Below are 22,230 nucleotides of genomic sequence, written 5' to 3'. Positions count from 1 at the left end.
AGCCGACACAAAGTCCTCTACTCTGCAGAAAACTGTTTTCCCTGCTGGAAAACCCCCGTCATCAGACTGACTGTCCAGACCTGATAGGAAGCTCCACAACCTTGGAAAGAACTCTGAAACACCCAGAAGAGAAACGGTAGCTACTTTCAGCGCATAATTACGTTGAGTATTTTTTTTTGTGTCCGAAGTAATGTTCCTGATTTAGCAACTCCTCCGTTTTTTCCGCCATCCCTAAATTCGTTGTTTATCTGATCGAACGTCCCCGCTTTGTTCATTTATGATTTATTTTTTTTCTTGCACTCAGCGTGGGACAGAATGAGTGAAGAACAGAGGACGGGTGAAGCAGAAGAGTTTGAAGCAGCAGTTCTCAGCTTGGGGGTCAGGACCACCCACAGGGCTGTGAGATGCTTTATGGAATCTGACAATAATATGCAAATGTATGTAAAACATTTTATCTGGGTGATGAATTCAATTTGCCTGTAAAACAACGAATAAGCACTGCCTCCGGGCTTCCTCCGATAATTTACCTGACAGTGAAAAAATAATAAAGTGGCGTCAAACCTGTTCTGTGGCGTTTCACAACCATGTGGATCGAGAACGAAACACAAAATTAAACAGAAACACACAAAGGACTGGACGGGGGCACAAACTAAACGTAAGTGCACAACGTAATTTCATGGAACATTGTATCAGCCTCATTGCTACGATAGGTGGTTACATCTGTGTGTAATACTGAGATAATAAACAATGAGTGTGCGCTCGTGTGTGCGATTTCTGTCTGCTGCCGTAAAAAGGTGTTTCTATCTTTGCACCGTGAACTCCATCAAATCCATCCAGTCATAGAAAAAAAAAAGAAGCTGTTTGCATAGATGAACCTCGTCGTGCTGGTCGTTTAACATTTAAATGGGTTGCCACAATGATGGATCAACAGGAGGACACGCTATTAAACAGACAGCTCAGTGTCTGTCGGCGTGTGTGGAGGAGAATGGGTGTTGTTTTATTCAACTGAGCCAGGGAAAGATGGAAAGACACATTATGTTAAAATGAGCGAGGGCATTCAACTAAAACGAGCTGACGGAAAAATGTCCTTACCTCACCCCTAAAGGGTGAGGCGGAGAGAGAAATAGAGAAAAGATTTGGAAAAAAAAATGAGGGAGGAGAAAAGAAGAATGATGATCATGATCTTACTAATCATTTGTGTGAGTACAAATATTATTATTTGTGTGTAAGGACACCTGCTTTCAGCAGCACGGCCTTTTAATGAGAGTCACTCGCAGGTGCCCCTCAGCCCAGCCATGCAGAGAAACTGCCTGTGTGTGGAAAGCCCCCTGCTGTGGAAATGACTGCCCAAGGATCCATTTTACAAGGCCAAACAACAGAAGCCGCTGTGCTACTGTATGGCAGTAGATATGATAACACACACACATACACACGCACACACATACATACACACATGGACACACAAATGGCTGAGGTAAGTACTCCCAGGGACGAAACCTGACATGATGGTCTCTGCTTTTGATTTATGAAAATAACTGCCCCATCACTGACTACTCACGATGGGACCCCGTCGTCCAATCCCTACACCCTCCTCTCCCACTGCCCCCTCATGCCCAGTATAAAGGCTGTAGCGGGAGACCAACAGGCCACGAGTTTGAGCTTGTACAAGAAAAAGTAAGAGGACGAGACAAAAACAAAAATAAGAGGGAAAGAGATAGTGGATGTTAGGGCTCACATGAATGTCAAAGGGGGAAACAATACAGTTTCTAGGACCAGTGTCTGTATCTGGAGATGCAAAGAGGAAAATAGGCAGGAGCTGTCTGGAGAGATAAAGATACAGTACTGTATAATCGGACTTGTTTATGTCTACAGTCTCTTGAAGTTCAACGAGTACGGCACTAACGCTGTGAGTGGACAACCTCTCCTGGAGCTGCATACTAGAGGTCCACGCGTGCGGGGCAGAGCCGGTCTGCAAGTCCGGTGAAATCCACAGCAGATGTTGGTCGGCGCAGGCTTCACCGTCCAAGGCTAAAAGTGGTCACGGGCGGTCACCGTATAATAAGGGGTCATGGAGCGCGCTGGGCAGCCTTCTGTTCATGTGCCGGAGCTCCACATGAACATCGCATTATGTCTTGACAACAGTTTGCAAATCACGGTTGTTTGTCTTCTACACGGTGGGACATCAAGGGGGAATATTTTACAGAGAATGTCCGTCTGGACTGAGATATTCTTTAATGAAATTTGATTAGAACTGGTGCGTGTGTGTGTGTGTGTGTGTGTGTGTGTGTGTGTGTGTGTGTGTGTGTGTGTGTGTGTGTGTGTGTGGTAACAGAAGCTACAATGTTTAGGCATTTGGTTGTGCAGAAGCAGAAGAAGTGAACGGGTATAGTCTGAAAAAACAGGCTTGTACAAAGTTTCATATATAGCTCAAAGACATGAGAGTGATGTCTTCTCATCCGTTGGTTGGTAGGAAAGTAAAAAGCCTATTTCCCAAATTGTCAAACTCTAATTTAAGACCAATTTTAGGAGATTACCAATTATCCATTTTTATGTTATTCTCAACAAAACCGTTGCTTATACTCTCCGAGTAAAAGCAACGTCTTGCTACGACAATACCGATGCTGTTCCCCGGTGGCTTGAACACACAACTGATACGTGTGAAACAACTCTCGGTGTGTGTGTGTGTGTGTGTGTGTGTGTGTGTGTGTGTGTGTGACACCCTTGTACCGAGGCCTTAAACACACAGCAGCGACTTTAGAAGATAGGCTGACGAGAGAGCTGATAAACCTTCAATAAACAGCGGAGCGATGCGAGATGAGACAGAGAGCCGGAGAGAGGGAGGCAGAGAGCCGGAGAGAGGGAGGCAGAGAGAAGAGAGACATGATACCCTTCTCGGGCTGCTCTCCGCTGGGATGATGGCAGCTCCTGCAGAGACACCAAGCTGCCAAGGAGTTTGTGTGTGTGTGTGCGTGTGTTTGCGTGCACAGATCTCTGAGGATGTAACAGATGGGGGATCTACTGTAGTGATTCTGTGAGGTCACATTGGTGACGTTATCAGTGAGATGTAACACACACACGCACTGAAATAGGCAACAGACTGCAAAGAAGTGCACGGATGCACACACTACTACACACACACACAAACACACACACACAGTGGCTGCAGCGGTGATGGATGAGGGATAATCAGAATGAGGAAACTGTTCAATAAAGTTGTTTTGTTTTGAATGTGCTCTGTCACCAGCTGCCAACTGTTTACTGATTTAATAGGGCAGTGTGTGTGTGTGTGTGTGTGTGTGTGTGTGTGTGTGTGTGTGTGTGTGTGTGTGTGTGTGTGTGTGTGTGTGTGTGTGTGTGTGTGTGTGTGTGTGTGTGTGTGTGTGAGGAGCATCTGGCACTAAGGAGAATGTTTCCTGTTGTGAAAAAAAATAAAGTCTTGCAACTCATCACGAACCGGACGGCAAAAGCAGAGCGACACAAACAGCTTGATGGAGTCACACTTAAACCTTTCATTCAAGCCTCTGTGCTAGCAGCTAGAGTGTGTTAGTGCCTGGTCTGTGTGTGTATCGCCATCCATTGCATTTTACCATTCATGCTGCTTTAGGCAAGATAGATGGTGACGAATGTAATGACAGAAATCCCACTTGGCCCCAGTTGTCTTTTGTGTGTATTCCTGTGTTTTGCTTAATAACTCCCTCGCACGAAATTACGAGACTCTTATGCACATGCACTGAGAATGAACTTGTCAGTGAAGTAGGAGACAGCTTGGGTCCAGCAGTTAAAACTTTTGAAACAAAAAGTATTTGCATATTTATAGATTCTGGATTTTTCAGAGAGGGAGAAGGAGTGAGCGTGCCTCCAAGCAATTGTAAACACTTTACTGAACTTTGGGTGGAAAAAAACATTTCAGAAGAATTATAATTTAATCTAACACATGGTTGGGATCATTAAAGGTGATCCATTCAAAATTCAGAGTATATCTATTGCCTCCACATGGCTCTCTCAACATTGGCGAAGGCTGAGCCAGCTGCTCGGATATAACAATGTTAGCAGCACTAACGGTGCCAATAACGGCAACAGTGCTGATAGGGGTAACGGCGCTGACAGAGGGAACGGTGCTGACAAGAGGTAGAGGTGCTGACAAGAGGTAGAGGTGCTGACAAGAGGTAGAGGTGCTGACAGAGGGAACGGTGCTGACAGAGGTAGAGGTGCTGACAGAGGGAACGGTGCTGACAAGAGGTAGAGGTACTGACAGAGGTAGAGGTGCTGGCAGAGGTAGAGGTGCTGACAGAGGGAACGGTGCTGACAGAGGTAGAGGTGCTGACAGAGGGAACGGTGCTGACAGAGGTAGAGGTGCTGACAGAGGTAGAGGTGCTGACAGAGGTAGAGGTGCTGACAGAGGTAGCGGTGCCGACAGAGGCAACGATGCTGTTAACAATGATGTTAATAGAGAGCAATAGAGCTGAAACCAGTGGTTTCAATAACCACAGATAAAGACCCTGCACACACATTTATCTTATTAGAAGATAAGAAAAATATAATATCTTGGCTTTCTTGGTTGACATCATTTCACCCTGAATGAACTGAATTCAAAGCTGCGGGGCAATTCAGTGAATTTTATTTTAAGATGCACATTTTTCAAAAGCTTTCTGTTATGTAATTTATTCTTAAATGCATCCCTTATTTGACTTGAAATGAGAGAAGAACATGTATTTATTATTAGAGTATGTATTATTTAAAATTCATCCAGTTTAATGTGAAAACTGATGATGAATGAATGATGATATTATTCAATCTAACTTTCTTTATTTGATTTAATAATCAGCTGTTGACCGCATACAAACATTGATACAACTGCTAGGCTACTTCAATATATATGGGACTAAGTCATCGCACATTATTGTGATGTTCTGGACCTTTGCATGAGGAGATTCTCTCGAACTGGACCTAGTTTTGTTTTTTTATGGAATACCCCCGCTTTACACATTCCTTGTTTGTGGATTCTTCGTTTTTTTTTAAAATATGCACAATATATGATCTCTTTCATCATTTGCTTGTTTCACTAAATGTTGGTGTTGTGATATTGACCAGAACAAAAGGACAGCAAAGTCTAGAATAAGAGAAGGAGAGAATGGGAGGGAGAGGGGGGAGAAAGAGAGGTGTGAAATGTCTGGAAGCAGAAAAGAGCATCTTTGTTTCAAACATTAGTTTCAAGGCACTAGCCAACTCAGCAGGCGTATGCTTGTTCGTGTGTGAAGAAAATAAGCGGAAAACTGTCTTTTTTTATGTTGCATGTGCGAGTGATCGTGTTTATGTGTGCACACAATGTCTTTACAGAGAGCCAACACAGCAGGTGGATGTACAGTGTACTTGTTATATTGGGGAATTTGTATGAAAGTGATTGTATGTCAACGACAGGCTTTGTGACTTTGAGTAAGTGTGTGTGTGTGTGTGTGTGTGTGTGTGTGTGTGTGCGTGTGTGTGTTTGTATATAGAGGTGGTGTAATGTCTTTGTTCTACAGCGAGCACAGACATTAGCAGACAACACCAGATGGTGGGCTAAAATGAGAAACGGAAGAGGGGGAGGAGAAGATAGACAAGATCCTTCCATCATTTCATCATCATCCTTCTTCAGTTTCCGCTCTGTGAACACCAACAAGCTGGCATAAAGCTTAACATCGAATCATAAATATATATACACACACATATCAGAAGTTGAAGCCATATCACCGTTTAAAATCAACTGGAACGTGGTATAAAAGTCGGAGCTGTGCATAATGTTTTGTATGAAATGTTAAACTATAAAAAATGATCTTGATGATGACAACTCACACAGACAACGTGCTTTTACCGCTCTTTGCGTTGGTACGAAGACGGCCTGCAACTGGTAGCAAAATAACTATCAAAACATCAGAATATAAACAATTAATTTAGCTCATGACTACAATCAGAACCATCAGCGCTTTGACACTTTAATGTGAGCTCTGTAGAGAATGACAAGGTTCAACATCCTCCTCTTAAAGTGAGCAGATATGGATTTTTGATTTCAGAATCCAGACCTGTCTGCACATCCTCCGGCCACGTGTCCAACACAATTGGCAGAGTTGTGTGAAAGTTTGTGAGAATGCTGTTCATGTGAAACAGAAAACTGGACACCATGCGAGTTCGCGAGGTGTGATGATACTACAGGGCTTATGCTTGATTTGAGGTGTGAAAACACACAAAAATGCATGTTTGCATGTTAACCAAAAAAGGTATTATCAAAAAAACTACAACAACATGCTGAAACACATTCAGCATAAACCAAGCACTGAGAGCATCTCCACCAACAAAAGTGACCGCTCATGTGCTTTACATTTTGATCTAAAAAAATACCAGCTGGTAACTACAAGTGAAAGCTTACACATAGAGGATGAATTTGAAGGCACATGACCACATCGTTTCGGGTCTTCTCAACAGTTACACAGTAGTACACAAGAATGTAACCAAGGAACTCTCACCATTAAAACAGACTGGCACTGTACTGACTATTTCATTTCCTGTTGTCATCTCCACTCCAGCGTTGAACACCGGAGCCCCCCAGGGCTTTGTGCTCAGCCCACTCCTGTACACTCTATACACGCTGTACACCCACGACGGCAACCCCTGACATGAAGAGAACTCTGTGAAGTTTGTGGATTACACCCCCGTCATCGGCCAGATTACACAAAAGGATGGCACTTCGAGATCGTGCAGAGTGGTGCTCAGAGAACAACCTCACTGATCCTGGTCATCAAATATCTCCGTCCTGATGAAAAAAAAGCTCAAGAATGTAATTTATTTGTAACTTCTATAGAGGATCTACCGGAAACATCCTGACTGGAAACACAAACTGGCATGTGGACAAGATGGCTCTACAGTGGGTCGTCGGTGCCCATCTAACAAGCATCAGTGATATCGGTGAGGTGAGGTGCCTGCGAAGAGCCAAAAGGATCTCAAGAGACGATACGCACAACAGCCTGTTCACCCTGCTGGCGTCCTTCAACGGTACAGAAGAAGCCACTGCTGCAGCACCAGACGACGGAGCAGCTTCTTTTCACAGACTGTGAAATGCCTTATCCTCCTCATCCTCCACACGCCAACATAAAACATGTTTTTGTTTGTCTTTCATGCAGCGTAAAGGGAGTGCAAAGTCAGAGTTGATTCCTTGTTGAATTTCTTGTTTGCAGGCCCACATCTTCCTCAGTCTTCATATCATCGTCCTCAACATCCATCCATCCATCCACACACACACACACACACTCTAACATATCATCTCTCTAGAATTCAAGCTGAGCTAAGCGTGTCATTTATCAGTTCTCACGCTAAACTGTAATGAAGAGTAAATCCCTCCATATTTCATGCTCATTCTTCACTTCACAGTGAAGGGGGCGGAGCCTCATCAGTCCGCCTTTCGACCAACACATCTCCACCATCTTTCACTCTGTTGTATTTCACCCCAATACGATTTGCTTTATCATTCATTTAAATTGATCAACAACAGCAGAATGCTAATGATCACAATATCTCCAACACGTCCTTACCAGCAGCATCACTGCTGTGTCCAATGCAGTGAGGGAAGCCCAGACAGATCAGTGTGACACACGGCCGAGGACATATGGATATTCTGACTAAACGTAATACATTTATGATCGCATGCAATAAGTCAATTAAATACAGATCAGCTCAACATGGCCGACTCTGTGAGGAGGACCAGCTCCCTATGTAGATATGAAGGGCTCCTTCTAGACTAACAAACACAATGATTCTGAGTTTCAGGTGATTATACACTCATGAAAACATATATATATATATATATATATATATATATATATATATATATGTATAAATGTGTGTGTTACAGTTACAGTACCTGAATCTCTTGACTAACTCAATATACTCAAAGCTTTTTTTTCTTGTCCATGACAAAAGACAGTAATGTCATTAACAATAGAAAACACATTTAAGTGCATACATACATACATACATACACATACACACACAGACACTCAACATACACAATTGCAGGCACGGATCCACAAACACCAGCAGTGTCCTTGAATCGTTGGTTGGTTTAAGCAGCCCTTAAAATAGACAGAGACAATGCTTTACCATTGGGAGACATGTTGGCGTGGTTCTCTATGCAGAAGAACAATACTCAGACATTTATTTCCCCCGTGGTGATCTGAGTGAGCGTGTGTATGAATAATACTGGACCAGAGGGGGGTCCGTTTCCTGACTGTGTGAGTGATATTCTGGTCTTGGACCCGTGTGCCCCAAAGTTAAACATTTTGTAGTTGGCTAAATCCTGTGACTTAAAGAAAGCATCGGGGTAAAATGAATATGATGAATGATTTGACACCGAACATGTTCAGTTCGATAAAAAGTAACCGAGCTGCGTTTGCTTTTTAGTGCGGTTCCTTTGGGCTGGTTAACCTGTCAATCAAACTACGGTGTGGACGAAACAACCCGACGAAGACCGCCTGATAAGGAGAGTCTCATACGCCGTTTGTGGTCTGAAAGCAAACACAACAACAACACAACAACCAGCTGATTGCGAGCTGTTCAGGAGGTCGATCTTACAATAAGTGATCGGTATCAGCCATTTGGCCTATTTGCTAAATCCTTCATGAAACACAGTAACATGTATGCGCAGCAGCACCTAAGTGCAGGATTTTCCAATGATTTGTCAGGCAAAAGGGTTTTTTCTGCAGTTTATAGCAACAATCCAGTAAAAAGAACCCCACTGAAGTAGAGAAGAACCAGGAGTGCTGCTGTAGTGGAGAGCTTTTGAGTGAACACATGTACCAATGTGACAACCGGAGGTATTCAGCAGCACTTGGCCAGCACACAAAGAAGAGTTCAAACATGCGTACATGGAGAAACTCTGGACAAGATACAACACTCACAAGTGACTCTATATGTTAACACATGCACACACGCCAACACATTCTTCCCTTTCCTGTCTGCAGAAACAGAATTTCCTATGGGGCTCAGGGTCGCGTGTACGTGTGTGTGTGTGTGTGTGTGTGTGTGTGTGTGTGTGTGTGTGTGTGTGTGTGTGTGTGTGTGTGTGTGTGTGTGTGTGTGTGTGTGTGTGTGTGTGTGTGTGTGTGTGTGTGTGTGTCTGTGTGTAACTTCCTGGCAGCCATTGAGGAAACATCGGTCGATAAGAGCGGAAAGAGACACAAAGGGGAAAGAGGCCCAAAAAGCAACATGAAAATAATGAAATACATTGAGAGGTGGGGAAAACAAAATGAACCAAAGACATGAGTGATGGGTCGAGAGGAGACGGGAACCAAATGAAGAATGGTTACTCTGCTTACATGTGCAGGCGTGGCTACATGACCACAGCAAAGTGATGCCTCACAGTTGTAGGGAAAAGTGAAAGTCAGCACCAAAAACAGCTGTGATGACAGTACGGATATGATAGAAAGTGACCTGAGAGCAGTGGTTCCCAAACTCAGTGGCACCCTTTCTAACGATGTTTCTCTTTTTTTGTCATGGAACTCCCAATATAACGTGCATATGCACCCTATACATGCAAATTGGCAACCACAAGCTTTAATGTCAGCTGCTTTGAAATAACCTAAATGTATTTTAATGTACAGTTTTTCAATGTGGTTGAATGTTATTAAAAACCCCACAGTAAATGTATAATGATGTGATACATCTTGCACCCCAGGGAGCCGTGGCATCCACTTTGGGAACCACTGCCTGAGGGAATAACATCTTTAAGGAAAGGGGGATAAAGAGCTTAATTAGCACCTAGGCATGCATAGTAATGAATCATGCAGAGAGTCAGATTGGAAGTAAAAGCATGGAAAAATAGAACGAAGAAGAATAAAAGTGTTTATTAATTAAAACAGTGTTGAAATTCAGCAGAAACAATGTGCCAAGGAAAGACTGGCAGAAAATGGTACCACAATCAACATAAAGCTTCACAATGGGCTCATTTGATTCAATCAGAATAGAGTTATATAAAACTAAGTATTATATGATTGCTTTGTAAGAGAGACCGTCTCATTATTCAGATTATTCACAAAAAAAGATCCTCAATTACGTGTGGGTTTAATGTCTAAAACAAGAAGCCTTCCTATAGGCTGCTGGGCTGAGCATCTTCCAGGCAAGCCTGTTGATTGGACCAAAAAATGGCAAAATTAGAAGGAGCTGAAAAGAGAGCGGTAATTTGAACTAGTGAAAAAACTGGTGATGTAGTTGTGGGCCAGCCAGCCTGTCTGTCTATCTGTCTGTCACGCTGGCTTGTCAGAAACCAGACCCGCAAATCGACGCGAACATGTTGTTTCATTGGCTGAGGATACAGCGTTGTGATTGGTTCTTACCATCTCTCTGGGCAGGAACATGTCTTCCTGCCGTAGGACCACCAGACACACGCTCTCTCCCTGCCGCGTGCTGCGCAGCATACACACCAGCTCCTCCTGGCCCACACCTGTGATATCCACACCGTTGACCTACAGAGACACCACCATTAGCAGCGGAACTACCATGTTTCCTTGCCTCCTTCTCTTCAACGCGTCACATCTTAGGTAGAAGAGGCAACACAAGCATAATGTCGTTATTTTTAAATGACTGCATGAATGTTACAACAGTCAGCTGCTCTGTACCTCAAGTATGCGGTCTCCAGACTGCAGGCGTCCATCTTTGACAGCGGCTCCTCGTGCCAGAATGTTTTTGACGAGAATAGGACCGGGGCCGTGGACTGAAGAATCTCTGGTTACGACGGTAAAGCCAAGACCTTCTGAGCCTAGACACAGACACACACACGCAGATATACAAACACACACACACAAAGACATGTGAGAAAGAATAGAGAGGTGCGGTACAATATGCAAGCAGAAGTAACACTCCTAGGCCTGTATCGACACACAAATATCCATAGCGGTTTACTCCCGGCCTCTATATTTGTCTTTCACAGGCTTTGAGAGTAAAAAAGAATCTCCTATCCATCCTCCCACACACACACATCCTGAAGTACACCTGGAAACTTCAACACAGTGTTGTTGACTCAGCTCCTGACTACATATTGTAAGTGTGGTAACTTAAAGTCTTTAAAGATGTGTGTGTGTGTGTGTGTGTGCGTGTCGCTTTAAACCCTTTAGCTATTGCTGGTGCTGGAGTATCTGCAGGTGTGAAGGTTTTAAAAATGGGTTCAGGTGTGGGGCAGAGAGGGGGGAAAGAAATTGAGAAAGAGACGAGGAAAAGGAAAGAAGAGGAATGAGTGTAACACAGCGGAAACAGGGAGGGAATGTTCCGGAAAGAGACGTGATGAAGATTAAAATAGTAATCAGTGAAAAACACGTGCGCGCGCACACACACACACATTAAAATGAGCGTGAAAGCGCTCACAAACATGCATTCATGTACAAAATGACCACACACGGACAGAGAGACTAGTTGTGTGTTTTATAGACCTCATTTAGTCTGGTCTCTTTAGCAGAGCCAAGTCAGCAGTTTGGTCCAGTATGAATTCATATCAGCAGAAATGTACAGATCAATAAAGACTTAATAGACCCTGAAGAGAGGGAATCAGGAAGATGGAGAGAGGAAGGGTGAGAGGAGGGAGAGTCGGCCAGAGAACAGAGAAAGGAAGCTTCAGAGGGAAAAAAAGCACAATGCTGGACGAACAGCAGCAGAAATAAAGAGGGTTAATAATATACTTTCAGAAAGCTTCTGAGTGAAGTGAAACCAATATATAGAGCTAACACGGACAGATGTGACTAGAAACTGTGTTTTAGTTCTACCTGAATCTCTAAAACAGATCTTACACAGCACTGACATCATGGCGGGACATTTTTGACACCCTCGGGCGATCCGAGCAACGACAAAATAGTCTCCAAAATAACTAGTATACTAGAATCGATACACTGTATCTATCCCAATGTGTAGCCAAGTGTTGCTCACCTTTCTTGAGATCGATCCTCAGCCTTCGTCCTCTCTTATTGGTCACCAGGCTGGAGAGGGCAGGACTTTTCTTGAGGAGGGGGCTCTCACTCCTCCCCTTGGGTGTCTAGGTGGAGAATGTGGAGCATTAAAGTACATTTTAAAGCACTGAAACACATTAACAAGTACGGCTACAAGAGAAGATTAACATTAACATGTTAAATGCCCTATTTGCGCAGTTGATTTGCCTTCTTTTTTTACATTCTACTTCTGGAACTTCTGGACTCTGTGAGCTGTTGATTTGGGTTTTTTTCTTTTCACAAGACATTTAAACAAACTGAGTGAAGTTATATTTACTGAAATAATAGCTTATTACGCACAAGTGACAACCTATGAGTCATTTTCAATGTCACGTAGGTATTGCGCAGATATTAAAGACAAAAACAGACGATATAAAAAGTTTAAAATGACGGCTCGTATAATGTCATCAACAAACACGAACATGATGCATGAATAAATAATGTGCCAGAAGTTTATGAAACCTTGCTCCAATGTCGTCACTGCGGAATCACAGATGAACAGATTTGTTTTCTAATAAAATAAAGTGATAATCATCTGTTGCTAAGTAACTGTTTCCACTGTGGCAGCTGTTTTTTCAAATGTCAGCCGTGTCACCATGGTGATACTGACGGCGTTTGAATCGGAAAGACTCGATAGCTTCTGAGAAAAGGAGACAACTCAAAATCATGTGGCTGCACCGTAGATACAGTATGTGCAGACTGTGGAAGGTGCTGAGAGTAACAAGAACTTACAATCATGACATTTGATAACTTCAAATAACTTTAGGTTTAAGTTCATAAAAACCTCCATGTTGTTGGAAGGAGGAAGGCTGGGAAATGTATGCAGAGCAACTCACATTAACAGCAGCTGCCGTGGAGGCGGCTTCCTCGGCCAATCGCGTGGCTGGATTCTCAGGGGGCTTGAACGCGGGCTTGAACGCGGGCTTGGCTTTGACGGGCGGAGGTGGCTCTTTGGTCTTGGCGATTCGGGGGCTGCTGTCGGGACCGGCGCTGTTGCCCAAAAGCTGACCGATCAGACCCTTCTCGTAGCGTTCTCTGTTGGCGGAGGGAACTACTTCCAAGCGGACAACTGGGGAGCGCATTGCCTGACGGAACACTTCCTGGGCTCTGAGAGAGAGAGAGAGAGAGAGAGAGAGAGAGAGAGAGAGAGAGAGAGAGAGAGAGAGAGAGAGAGGTGAGTGATTGGTGCAGAGGAAGAGAGGAAACAGTATTAAAAAAAGATTTGCTCAACAAGTGGCTGGAGTTTTAAATAAAGTTTGTGTATATGTGTAGTGTATACGACACGCATGTACCATTCAAACTAATAATTACATACAGTGTGTAGTTATCAATCTCTAACAAGCGAGGTAATTATCAAAGGATATACAATCCACTTAAGAGAAAAATAATAATTACACATTCATGGTATAAATCTTATAAGGAATGATTGGTAATACAAAATCCAGTTAATTGCTTATTATTACTATAAATGAGGTGTCGGTTTTTCCAAATTTTTAATTCACCGTAACATATGTTGGGCTCATATATCTTTATTAAACTGATTGTGTTTGATTGTCAATTCCAAGACCGATGAGCATCACTGTAACTAACAACTGTTTGCACTGGAAACTACTTTTAAAATGACTCAAATTGATTATCTAGTCTCTTCAATGTCAGAAATAATGAAAACATGTTAAATTGACAACGATATGAAACACAGAACAGCAGTAAATCCTCGTGTTCGACTTCCTCTAACCAAAGCACATCTTGCGATAACGTGTTGAGTTTGGGTTCTCAGTCGGACAGAATGTTTGTTTTTCTTCTTTTAAAACTTGGATGTGAAACTATTTATGCTTTGTGATGCAAGACAGAGTCAAGAGAAAAGTGATAATAAAGAAAAAACAGCAAATCAAATCAAATTAGCTTTACTTAATTAAAATAAAACATGGATGTAAGATTGGGATATATGGTCATTTGTTGACTGTAGTTCATTATTCTCAGCTGCATTAAATGCATCTATCAACCTGTTTCTATCTGTTTCTGTGGTTTTCTCTGGTGGGCCGCTGGGTCTGTCCCTGTGCACGAGATGAACTGAAGGTAGGACTGAACAGGAGATGCAACACAGAACAATGACACCTGTGCAGCAGGACGTTATAATCTCATAATCTACAGGAGAGATCATTTTGCAGAGAATTAGTTCATATCAGATTATGCTAAGTAAATTAGGGGGACCGTTGTGTCAGAGGGGATTGGCACAAACCATCATTCACCCCAGATAACCGACAGAGAAAATCCGGTTTATTTAAATTCTATTGGATTACGCTCCTATTATTTCCCGCCTCGATTATTATTAGATGCATAATGACCATTATGTTTCTGGAACTGGAGACTACGGTATGTTTAGAAAGACATGTAGGAAGAATATACTTGTTGAAACTTTGAATACGTTATGCAAGCGATAATAATACTTTAAAATGTTATATTAATATAACAGGAAGACTTGTGGGGATAAACCTGGTGAGCAAATTTCCCTACAAAGCTGAATCAATCAATCGATGTATAACAACAGGAAATACATAGTTTGTATGTGAAATATATTTACTACCCATTAACGACCAATTGAATTTGCCTTGTATATATTATGCATTATAGATATTGTCATTAAGCACTGTTCCAATTGAATGTACCTGCAAGTCTTACTTACACTTTTCTTGTTTACTTAATTAAGCTACACTTGTGGACATGAAACTGTATCTTAAGTGTTTAAGAGGTGGAGATAACAGAAGCTCAATTGTACTTTAATGCACCAAACTCGACAAACAAATTAAGAAACTGCAAATGATTGATGCAGAGGTCAAAATGACTAGTTTGTGAACAGATCAGAGAACTGACTCATTGATATCATTCCGCATGTAAATCCATTACAAATGAATCTGTGAATAATGCCCCACGTAAGAATGGCTCCTCAGTGTGTGTTTAGGGATTTACATACTGAAAGCATTTAACACACTAGGCTGTCTAATCAAGTGCTGGTGATGCGCCACACCTTGCTGAATGACACTTTGTAGGGATTCGCATTGTAATAAGACCACAATACAGTGCAATGAAACTAGATGTGAACGCTGTGTGTGTTGCTGTGTATGTAGGGACCACTGTGCACAGATATTATCATCATTGTTCCTGATTGGACAATGTGTGGAGGCCCATTTGTGTAAAAGAGATATTCTAATCAAGCAGGCTACCTCAACACAGCCGCCAAGCTGGGACAATGGAGGTGTGTGTGTGTGTGTGTGTGTGTGTGTGTGTGTGTGTGTGTGTGTGTGTGTGTGTGTGTGTGTGTGTGTGTGGACATGGCACTCATAGGGATCAGTGGACTTTCAGTGGCCTACTTACACATATTTCCCTGGACCAAGCTCCACATCTCAATACACCTGCCATGACAAAACAATACTGGCAAGAGTGTGTGTGTGTGTGTGTGTGTGTGTGTGTGTGTGTGTGTGTGTGTAAGATCACACTCATAAAGTGTCTGTGTTAAGAGAAGGCCTGGCCGCATCACATACAAAAGTGAAGCACTAGTTTCTTCATTCATATTGAAATGTGTCTTCATTTCTTTTGTGTTTTAAGTTGTGTGTGTACAGGCCAAAGACGATGAGAGGTGTGTGTGTGTGTGTGTGTGTGTGTGTGTGTTAGAGACGAACCCTTTCTTTGAACAATAGATGCAAACCCCTCCGGTGATAATCCATTTACCTACACTACAGCATAAAAACACCTCTCATATAATCTCATTACCACCCTGAATGCTGGACAAGGACTTTTGTGTGGTATAGAGGGACGGTATAGACATTGTAATGTGCTGTAATCATTAGAACATCCGCACCAGGCCTTGTAATCTGTGTGGCAGATCGTTTTTACAGGTGTGTCTTTTGTCATTTAAACGCTCCATAATCACGTTACATCCTCAAATACTCTCATGTTAATGTGCTTCAGGGGTACAGTCAGCAAACCACTTTGAAACATATGGTCTCCAATGAATCTGGAACAAATCTTTCCTCGGAAGAATGACGTGAACACACACACACACACACAGATGAATTTGGAAGCGAGGCTCTCCAAACATCTGCCAAGTGTCTTTTCTGTTGTTCTCTGTGATGGCAGTGCAACAGCGATATAAACCCTCTGACAATGGAAAGGGAAACTAGACACAGACGGGCCAGAACAGACTTCAAAAGGTTTTACACATGAAATGCATCGACTCATAAATACACTGAGGGCTCCGTGTTTTTTCCTTCAGATAATGTTATGTAAGGGACATCTCTTTTTATTCAATGTTTTATTTAAATTAAAAAGAATACATTTACATTTTAACAGCTCAACTGTTTCACATACAGCTAAAAAGCTGAGTCTGAGTCCTGCACCGGGTGGAGTACCGCTGTGTAAAAGGTGAAATAGGTATTTAAAAATCCTGTGAACAGGTGAAAATGAAGAAAAGGCGGGCGGTGAGCGGGTGACAACAAAAATGTTTTTTTGTTATTTTCTGTAGAAATCAGAAATTAAAATGAGTGGGCATTATTCTTTATGAATTATCAAACATAACCAGTGGAATCTGTCGCCGTCCCCGACGCCGAAATGGAGCGCTAGAACAAAAGACCCGACTCGACCACGGGAAAGAAATGAAGGCACTCGATAGGGAGTGCCTTCATAGAGGCCTGTCAATTAATCACTATTCCCCTTCGACTTTATTGAATTTGGGTGGAGACAGTCAAAAACCCTCGAGACAAATATGTCAAAATGAGGGCAAATAAAACCCAAATGTGCTAAATGTATAAAGGCACAACTGAAGCTCTTTTTGTTTTTTCGTTCTGTTTTGTTTGTTTTCGACTCGGGTGAAACCTAAAATCATTGATTGAACATATACTGTAATGATGTGAACGTCACATTAATGTTGTATTGTACTGAACTGTATATTGTAATGATCAAAAATGAACTGTTTCCGATCACATAAGAATGTATTTGTATTTATATTATTCAGAAAATTCCAGCACTATGTTAGAAATATTAGGCACATTTGTTTTGTGCTCTCACCCTCTTGGAACGTGTGTTTGCAGCGATCAGACTCAACTCAGTGGCATTACTTCACCCTTTAGACCCAACATACATACACACACACACACACACACACACACACACAGCGCTGCACTCACTGGCTGAATGTCTTGTCCATGAGGTTGGTGCCGTTGATCATCACGATGCACTCGTCCTCTTGAAACAAGCCCTCCTTTCGCGAGCGACTCTCCTCCTCCACGCCGCGGACGTACAGGCCCAGAGACCTGACAGGAGAGCGAGCAATGAGAGGAAGGGAGGTTAAGGTATGTTCCCATCACTACCACGGTTTATACGCATACGCAAGCACACACACACTTTGTTCGAGTGACTTTCAGCGTGTGTCCCTTATGTGTCTGATGGGGGGAGTCCACAGGGAGCGTCCATATGGTGCATTTAGACGCGGCTATGTCAGACACACACACTAACTGTCTGCTCATGTCTCGCTGTGGATCAGTGTAACAACATGACAGACTAGCACACACATAATTAAAACATAAAGGCGTGCAAACATGTGGATGAACACGTGCTAAAGGGACAAATTCATATCAACAGGCTGCCAGTGAGATGGCAGCATAGACTGACTGTTTCAGAGCCCTCTGTCCTTAACATCAACCTCTGCCTCACCAAAAGGCATCGCTACAAAGCCCAGGTGCTGACACCGACACTCGGAAGACCCCAGCTGAGGATGAAGCTAGGTTAAGAGGTGAACGGGATGATGGTAAATGGCGGAACGAGATGGAGGAGGTGTTCGGGGAAAAAGGGAAGAGTGGGCAGGAAAGAACAGAGAGAGAGAGAGTGTGGGGGGGGGGGGGGGGGGGGGGGGGAATTTAAGGAGGAGATTGGCAGGGTCAGGTGAGTCATGAGAACAGCCATAAAAGCTCATCCTGCTTTCCTTTAGGAAATCCCCATCCACTGTCTGACTGTCACACACCCAAAGAAAAGCCCTGCATAGCGGTGCAATTTTCCTTCTTTTTCCAGTGTGTGTGTGTGTGTGTGTGTGTGTAGGAGTTTGTCATGTGTGTGCACTGTAGCCCCTGGGTCGAAAATTCCTGACAAAAGCAGAACAAGAATATTATGAGAATAACTCTGGGACACGCCATAGCTGGTAAACAGACAATACTTTCTGAGGTTAAAGGGATGAATTAGGGCGTATATAGATGGAAATCCCCATCCACTGTCTGACTGTCACACACCCAAAGAAAAGCCCTGCATAGCGGTGCAATTTTCCTTCTTTTTCCAGTGTGTGTGTGTGTGTGTGTGTGTGTAGGAGTTTGTCATGTGTGTGCACTGTAGCCCCTGGGTCGAAAATTCCTGACAAAAGCAGAACAAGAATATTATGAGAATAACTCTGGGACACGCCATAGCTGGTAAACAGACAATACTTTCTGAGGTTAAAGGGATGAATTAGGGCGTATATAGATGGGAATCTCTTTTGTGTATGTGTGTGTGTGTGTGTGTGTGTGTGTGTGTGTGTGTGTGTGTGTGTGTGTTTGTCTGCATGCACCCAACCTACCGTCCACTGAGTGATGAGCTGTAAGGAACCACATGAATTCCCAGGGGACTGTCCTCTCCCAGGATCTCAACTGTTCTAGTCAGGCTACTCGCACATACAGCAGAACACACACACACACACACACACACACACACACACACACACACACACACACCACAAATCAGTGGGAGAAAAACAACAGATGTAGAATTAGCATACAAAAATACAACACAGGTACACGTTCTGTCACAGTGAAATAAAGGGAAGCTTTGACTTCTGTTCTCTACGTAATGATTACCCAGCCAGGGTTCAATCTGTGACACACTCTAACATTAACTGTTAAACACACAACACAAACGTGAGAACGTCTGATCGGTCCTTTCTCACACACGCATATGTACGAACCATGAAGCATGATGAGGAGACAGGGGGGGGGGGGGACCCAGAGAAGGTAAGGTCTCAAACACAACCACATGCAGACACCAGGATAAAAACACTCTCCTGAGGATCAGTTTGAAAAGTGACATCCAAGAGTGACACATCACTTTCCATGGATGTGTTCATTAAAAGTACTTATTTTTTTTTGTGTCAAGGACTTAAGCCGTGTCGGCGAACCCGGCCATTAGAGAAAGGAAAGCCGACTCTCTATACAAAGTCAACAGAACTGCAGACGACTCTGTGTGGGTTCATGTTTGCCAAAACTTTTTTTCAACCATTCATCTCTATGGGTTTCTTCCTCTCTTTCAATCTCTCAACGTCTGTGTCTCGTTTGGATTATTCAAGTGTGTCTGCTTTACATTCTGTCTGTGTTTTAATGTGTGCGCGTGCTGAAGTCTTTGTTTGTTTGATTAGTTTATCTATCAGAGCACAGCCATTAATCCTCCCCTGACCTTCTCCATGCTCCCTGTGTGGCTTTTTCTCTCAGTGAGTTTGTCTGAACTTACTTTTGTACTAGTTCTACCCTCCTCTCTCTCTCTCTCTCTCTCTCTCTCTCTCTCTAGCATCCATCCATCCCTAAACCCCATGAACTGATAGCAGTACAGTTGCTGATGAACTCCAGGGAGGGTGGTTGATGATGCTGGGTGGCAACAGGGGAGAGATGCAAAGTGCAAAAAAACAAGTTCTCCCTCTCTTGTCGTCTCTCTCTCTCTCTCTCTCTTCCTCTCACACATTTGAGTTAATCCAGACAAAAGGAAACTCGGGACTGCAAGAGAGCGGAAGGCCAGGGCAGAGGGAGGAAAGATGGATGAGGGAGAGTGACAGGCAAGGATGGAGGGAGAAGAAAAAGAGGGAGGTTATTAGCAGAGACGAAAGGAGAAAGGGACGAAAGAATGGTGGCAGTGAATAAGTAAAAAAAAAGATGAAGGAAAAACTATAGAGCGGTAAGACTGATGTGTTGTCCCAATTCCATACTGCATATTAATTATCAACAAGTTTTGAGTTTACAGAATGCTCACACTGGAAATGTGAAATTATATTTTCGGAGAAACACCTTGCTTTGATTAACTTTCAGTTTGACCAATGTGCAATGGCGGACGTATTGTATGACTTCCTGTTAGAATGAACAGGAAATGTGTTGGTTGCTGTTATACTATATGGATTTGTATGGCGCACGCTTGTACACCGTTAGTATGGAGTATGGATTTGGGACACAGCACAAGATTCAAAAGATACACTCTGAGGCTGCTGAGCTAAATGCTAATGTCAGCATGCTAATGGTACCCATGACTGTCTGTACCAATTCATACGGGGTAAGTTGGGAAAGAAAAGAAGAAACGGATAGAAAGAGAAGGCAGAGGAACAAACCAGTGAGGGGCGGGGGAAGAGGGAAGAGAAGGTAAGAAGCGAGGGAGGTCTGGAAGCAAGATATAGTGAAACGAAGGGAGGATGAGGCACTGAATTAATGAGACAAGGCTAATGAATAGCATTAATATGAGAGGAAAAATAACATCCACCCCTCCCTCTGTCCTTTCCTGTTGTGGTGCCTCTGATCTCTAACACTCCCACAAGAACACACACACACACATACAGACAAGCACTTGAGATCCATTTGCGTTTCCTTTTTTATTTTTTGTTTGAGATGTATGACAGGCTGCTGCGCTGCAAAAAAAAGAAATGAAGTAGGGGTGAGAGAGAGACAAAATGGGTGAGACTTGAGAAAAAAAGAGAGAGGGAGAGACAGAGAAAGAGAGCCAAACACACACACACAGAGAGATGAAGAGAGCAGGTGCTCTCTTCATCCACCTGCCACTTCACTGATCCTCGCTATGAAAGAGCAGAAATAACACAAAAATAGGAGGATGTGCATTACCAAAGCACTCTCTTCCTCTCACTGCATTTCACCCTCTCAACCTTCTTCTTATTTGTCATCTCCCTTTCTCTCTCTCGCCCTTTCTCTCTAAGCTGGTCTTCAAAGTGCATAGTGCCAACGATGTTGGGCGTAAAGGGAATGCAAAACAGGGAAAAATGTCCAACACTGCTGAGGGTTAATATAGGCAAACACATAAATACAAGACATTTAAAAAAACGTAAAGTTAGTAGCTGATGAATGATTGAGTACACAGTAATTAACTAATAATAATCACGGGTATGTCTATTGTTTTGATCGGCGTTTGTAAAAAAGTGAGAGTATAAAGAGCATCTTGTGTTCTGTTGATGAATCATAGTGTCGCATTAATATTCTCCGTTAACTCTATAAATCCTCCTTCACGTCCCGTTCGTCTCGTGCATCCAGTGAAACCTATTTACCTTTTCACCCCCTGGCTTCTGAAGCACCTCCCGTACGGAGCCTTGAGTTCACAAAGAAACATCGCATGATGGCGACGCTATTTCAATAAACCAATTTACAGTAAATCTGTTTCCCTGTATAAAAAGCACACTTTGATTCACAGGTAATGAGTTTTCCAGTGACCGCGCTGTGTGGTGAAAATTACGATGAGCCATTACTGTTTTTATAGGTGTAGCATCACACACACACACACACACACACACACACACACACACACACACACACACACTCAGTCATTCAACGTATGTTTGGCTGTTCTAATATTTATGGCTGCATTCCTCCTCTCATTTTGGACTTTTTTGCAATTTCAAGGATCGTTTCCCAGCGACTACAAAAACCATTACATCACTTTTACATTACTCACAGCTGAGATGGTTTGTGCAAAAAAGAAGAAAAAAAAAATGAAGCAAATGTGTGCGTCTTAAGTAATGACCTTTACATCCACTGCATTGAACTGTCTTGTACTGTATGACTCCATAAAACTAGACAAACGATATTCTCTGTTTCACTTCTATGCAGATGTTCACATTAAGTTATTTTAATCAGAATTTGTTTCTCATCATGAATTCTGGTGACGGGTAGTGTCACGCTAACGCAATGTCAGAATGCTATCATGACATAAGTCAACAGAAAGGTGAGAAAATGTCTGTTATTGCCCCCCCCACACCTTATATGGAGTGTGTGGGTGTGTGTGTGTGTGTGTGTGTGAGATCTAATCTCTGTGCTCTGCGGTGGCAGCTTGTTGCTATGGAGAGAGGCTGAAACAGGCTGAGGTCAGACGTTATTCTCTCTCATAAGTCTCTCTCTCCCTACGTGTCCGCTCTGCAGGTTAACTACATATTATTTTCTTGTAGTATTTACGAGTTAAC

General features: G+C 42.9%; 1 protein-coding gene across 1 annotated transcript in view; it reads right to left on the bottom strand.

Moving 5' to 3' along the window:
* Nucleotides 1–22,230, bottom strand: part of LOC306704205 (partitioning defective 3 homolog B-like) — a gene marked incomplete at both ends in the record, with an annotated part of 170,855 nt that overhangs the window by 103,123 nt on the left and 45,502 nt on the right. The window contains 6 exons of the mRNA XM_079170456.1: nt 10,362–10,490; nt 10,644–10,783; nt 11,941–12,046; nt 12,836–13,106; nt 17,180–17,305; nt 18,595–18,678. Coding sequence (XP_079026582.1) covers nt 10,362–10,490; nt 10,644–10,783; nt 11,941–12,046; nt 12,836–13,106; nt 17,180–17,305; nt 18,595–18,678 — 856 coding nt within the window. The remainder of the gene's footprint in view (nt 1–10,361; nt 10,491–10,643; nt 10,784–11,940; nt 12,047–12,835; nt 13,107–17,179; nt 17,306–18,594; nt 18,679–22,230) is intronic.

This window comes from Pholis gunnellus (genome assembly GCF_910591455.1).
Source record: "Pholis gunnellus genome assembly, chromosome: 12".
NCBI lineage: Eukaryota > Metazoa > Chordata > Actinopteri > Perciformes > Pholidae > Pholis > Pholis gunnellus.
The sequence above is the reverse complement of the archived record's forward strand: the minus strand, read 5'-3'. Positions and strand labels throughout refer to the sequence as shown.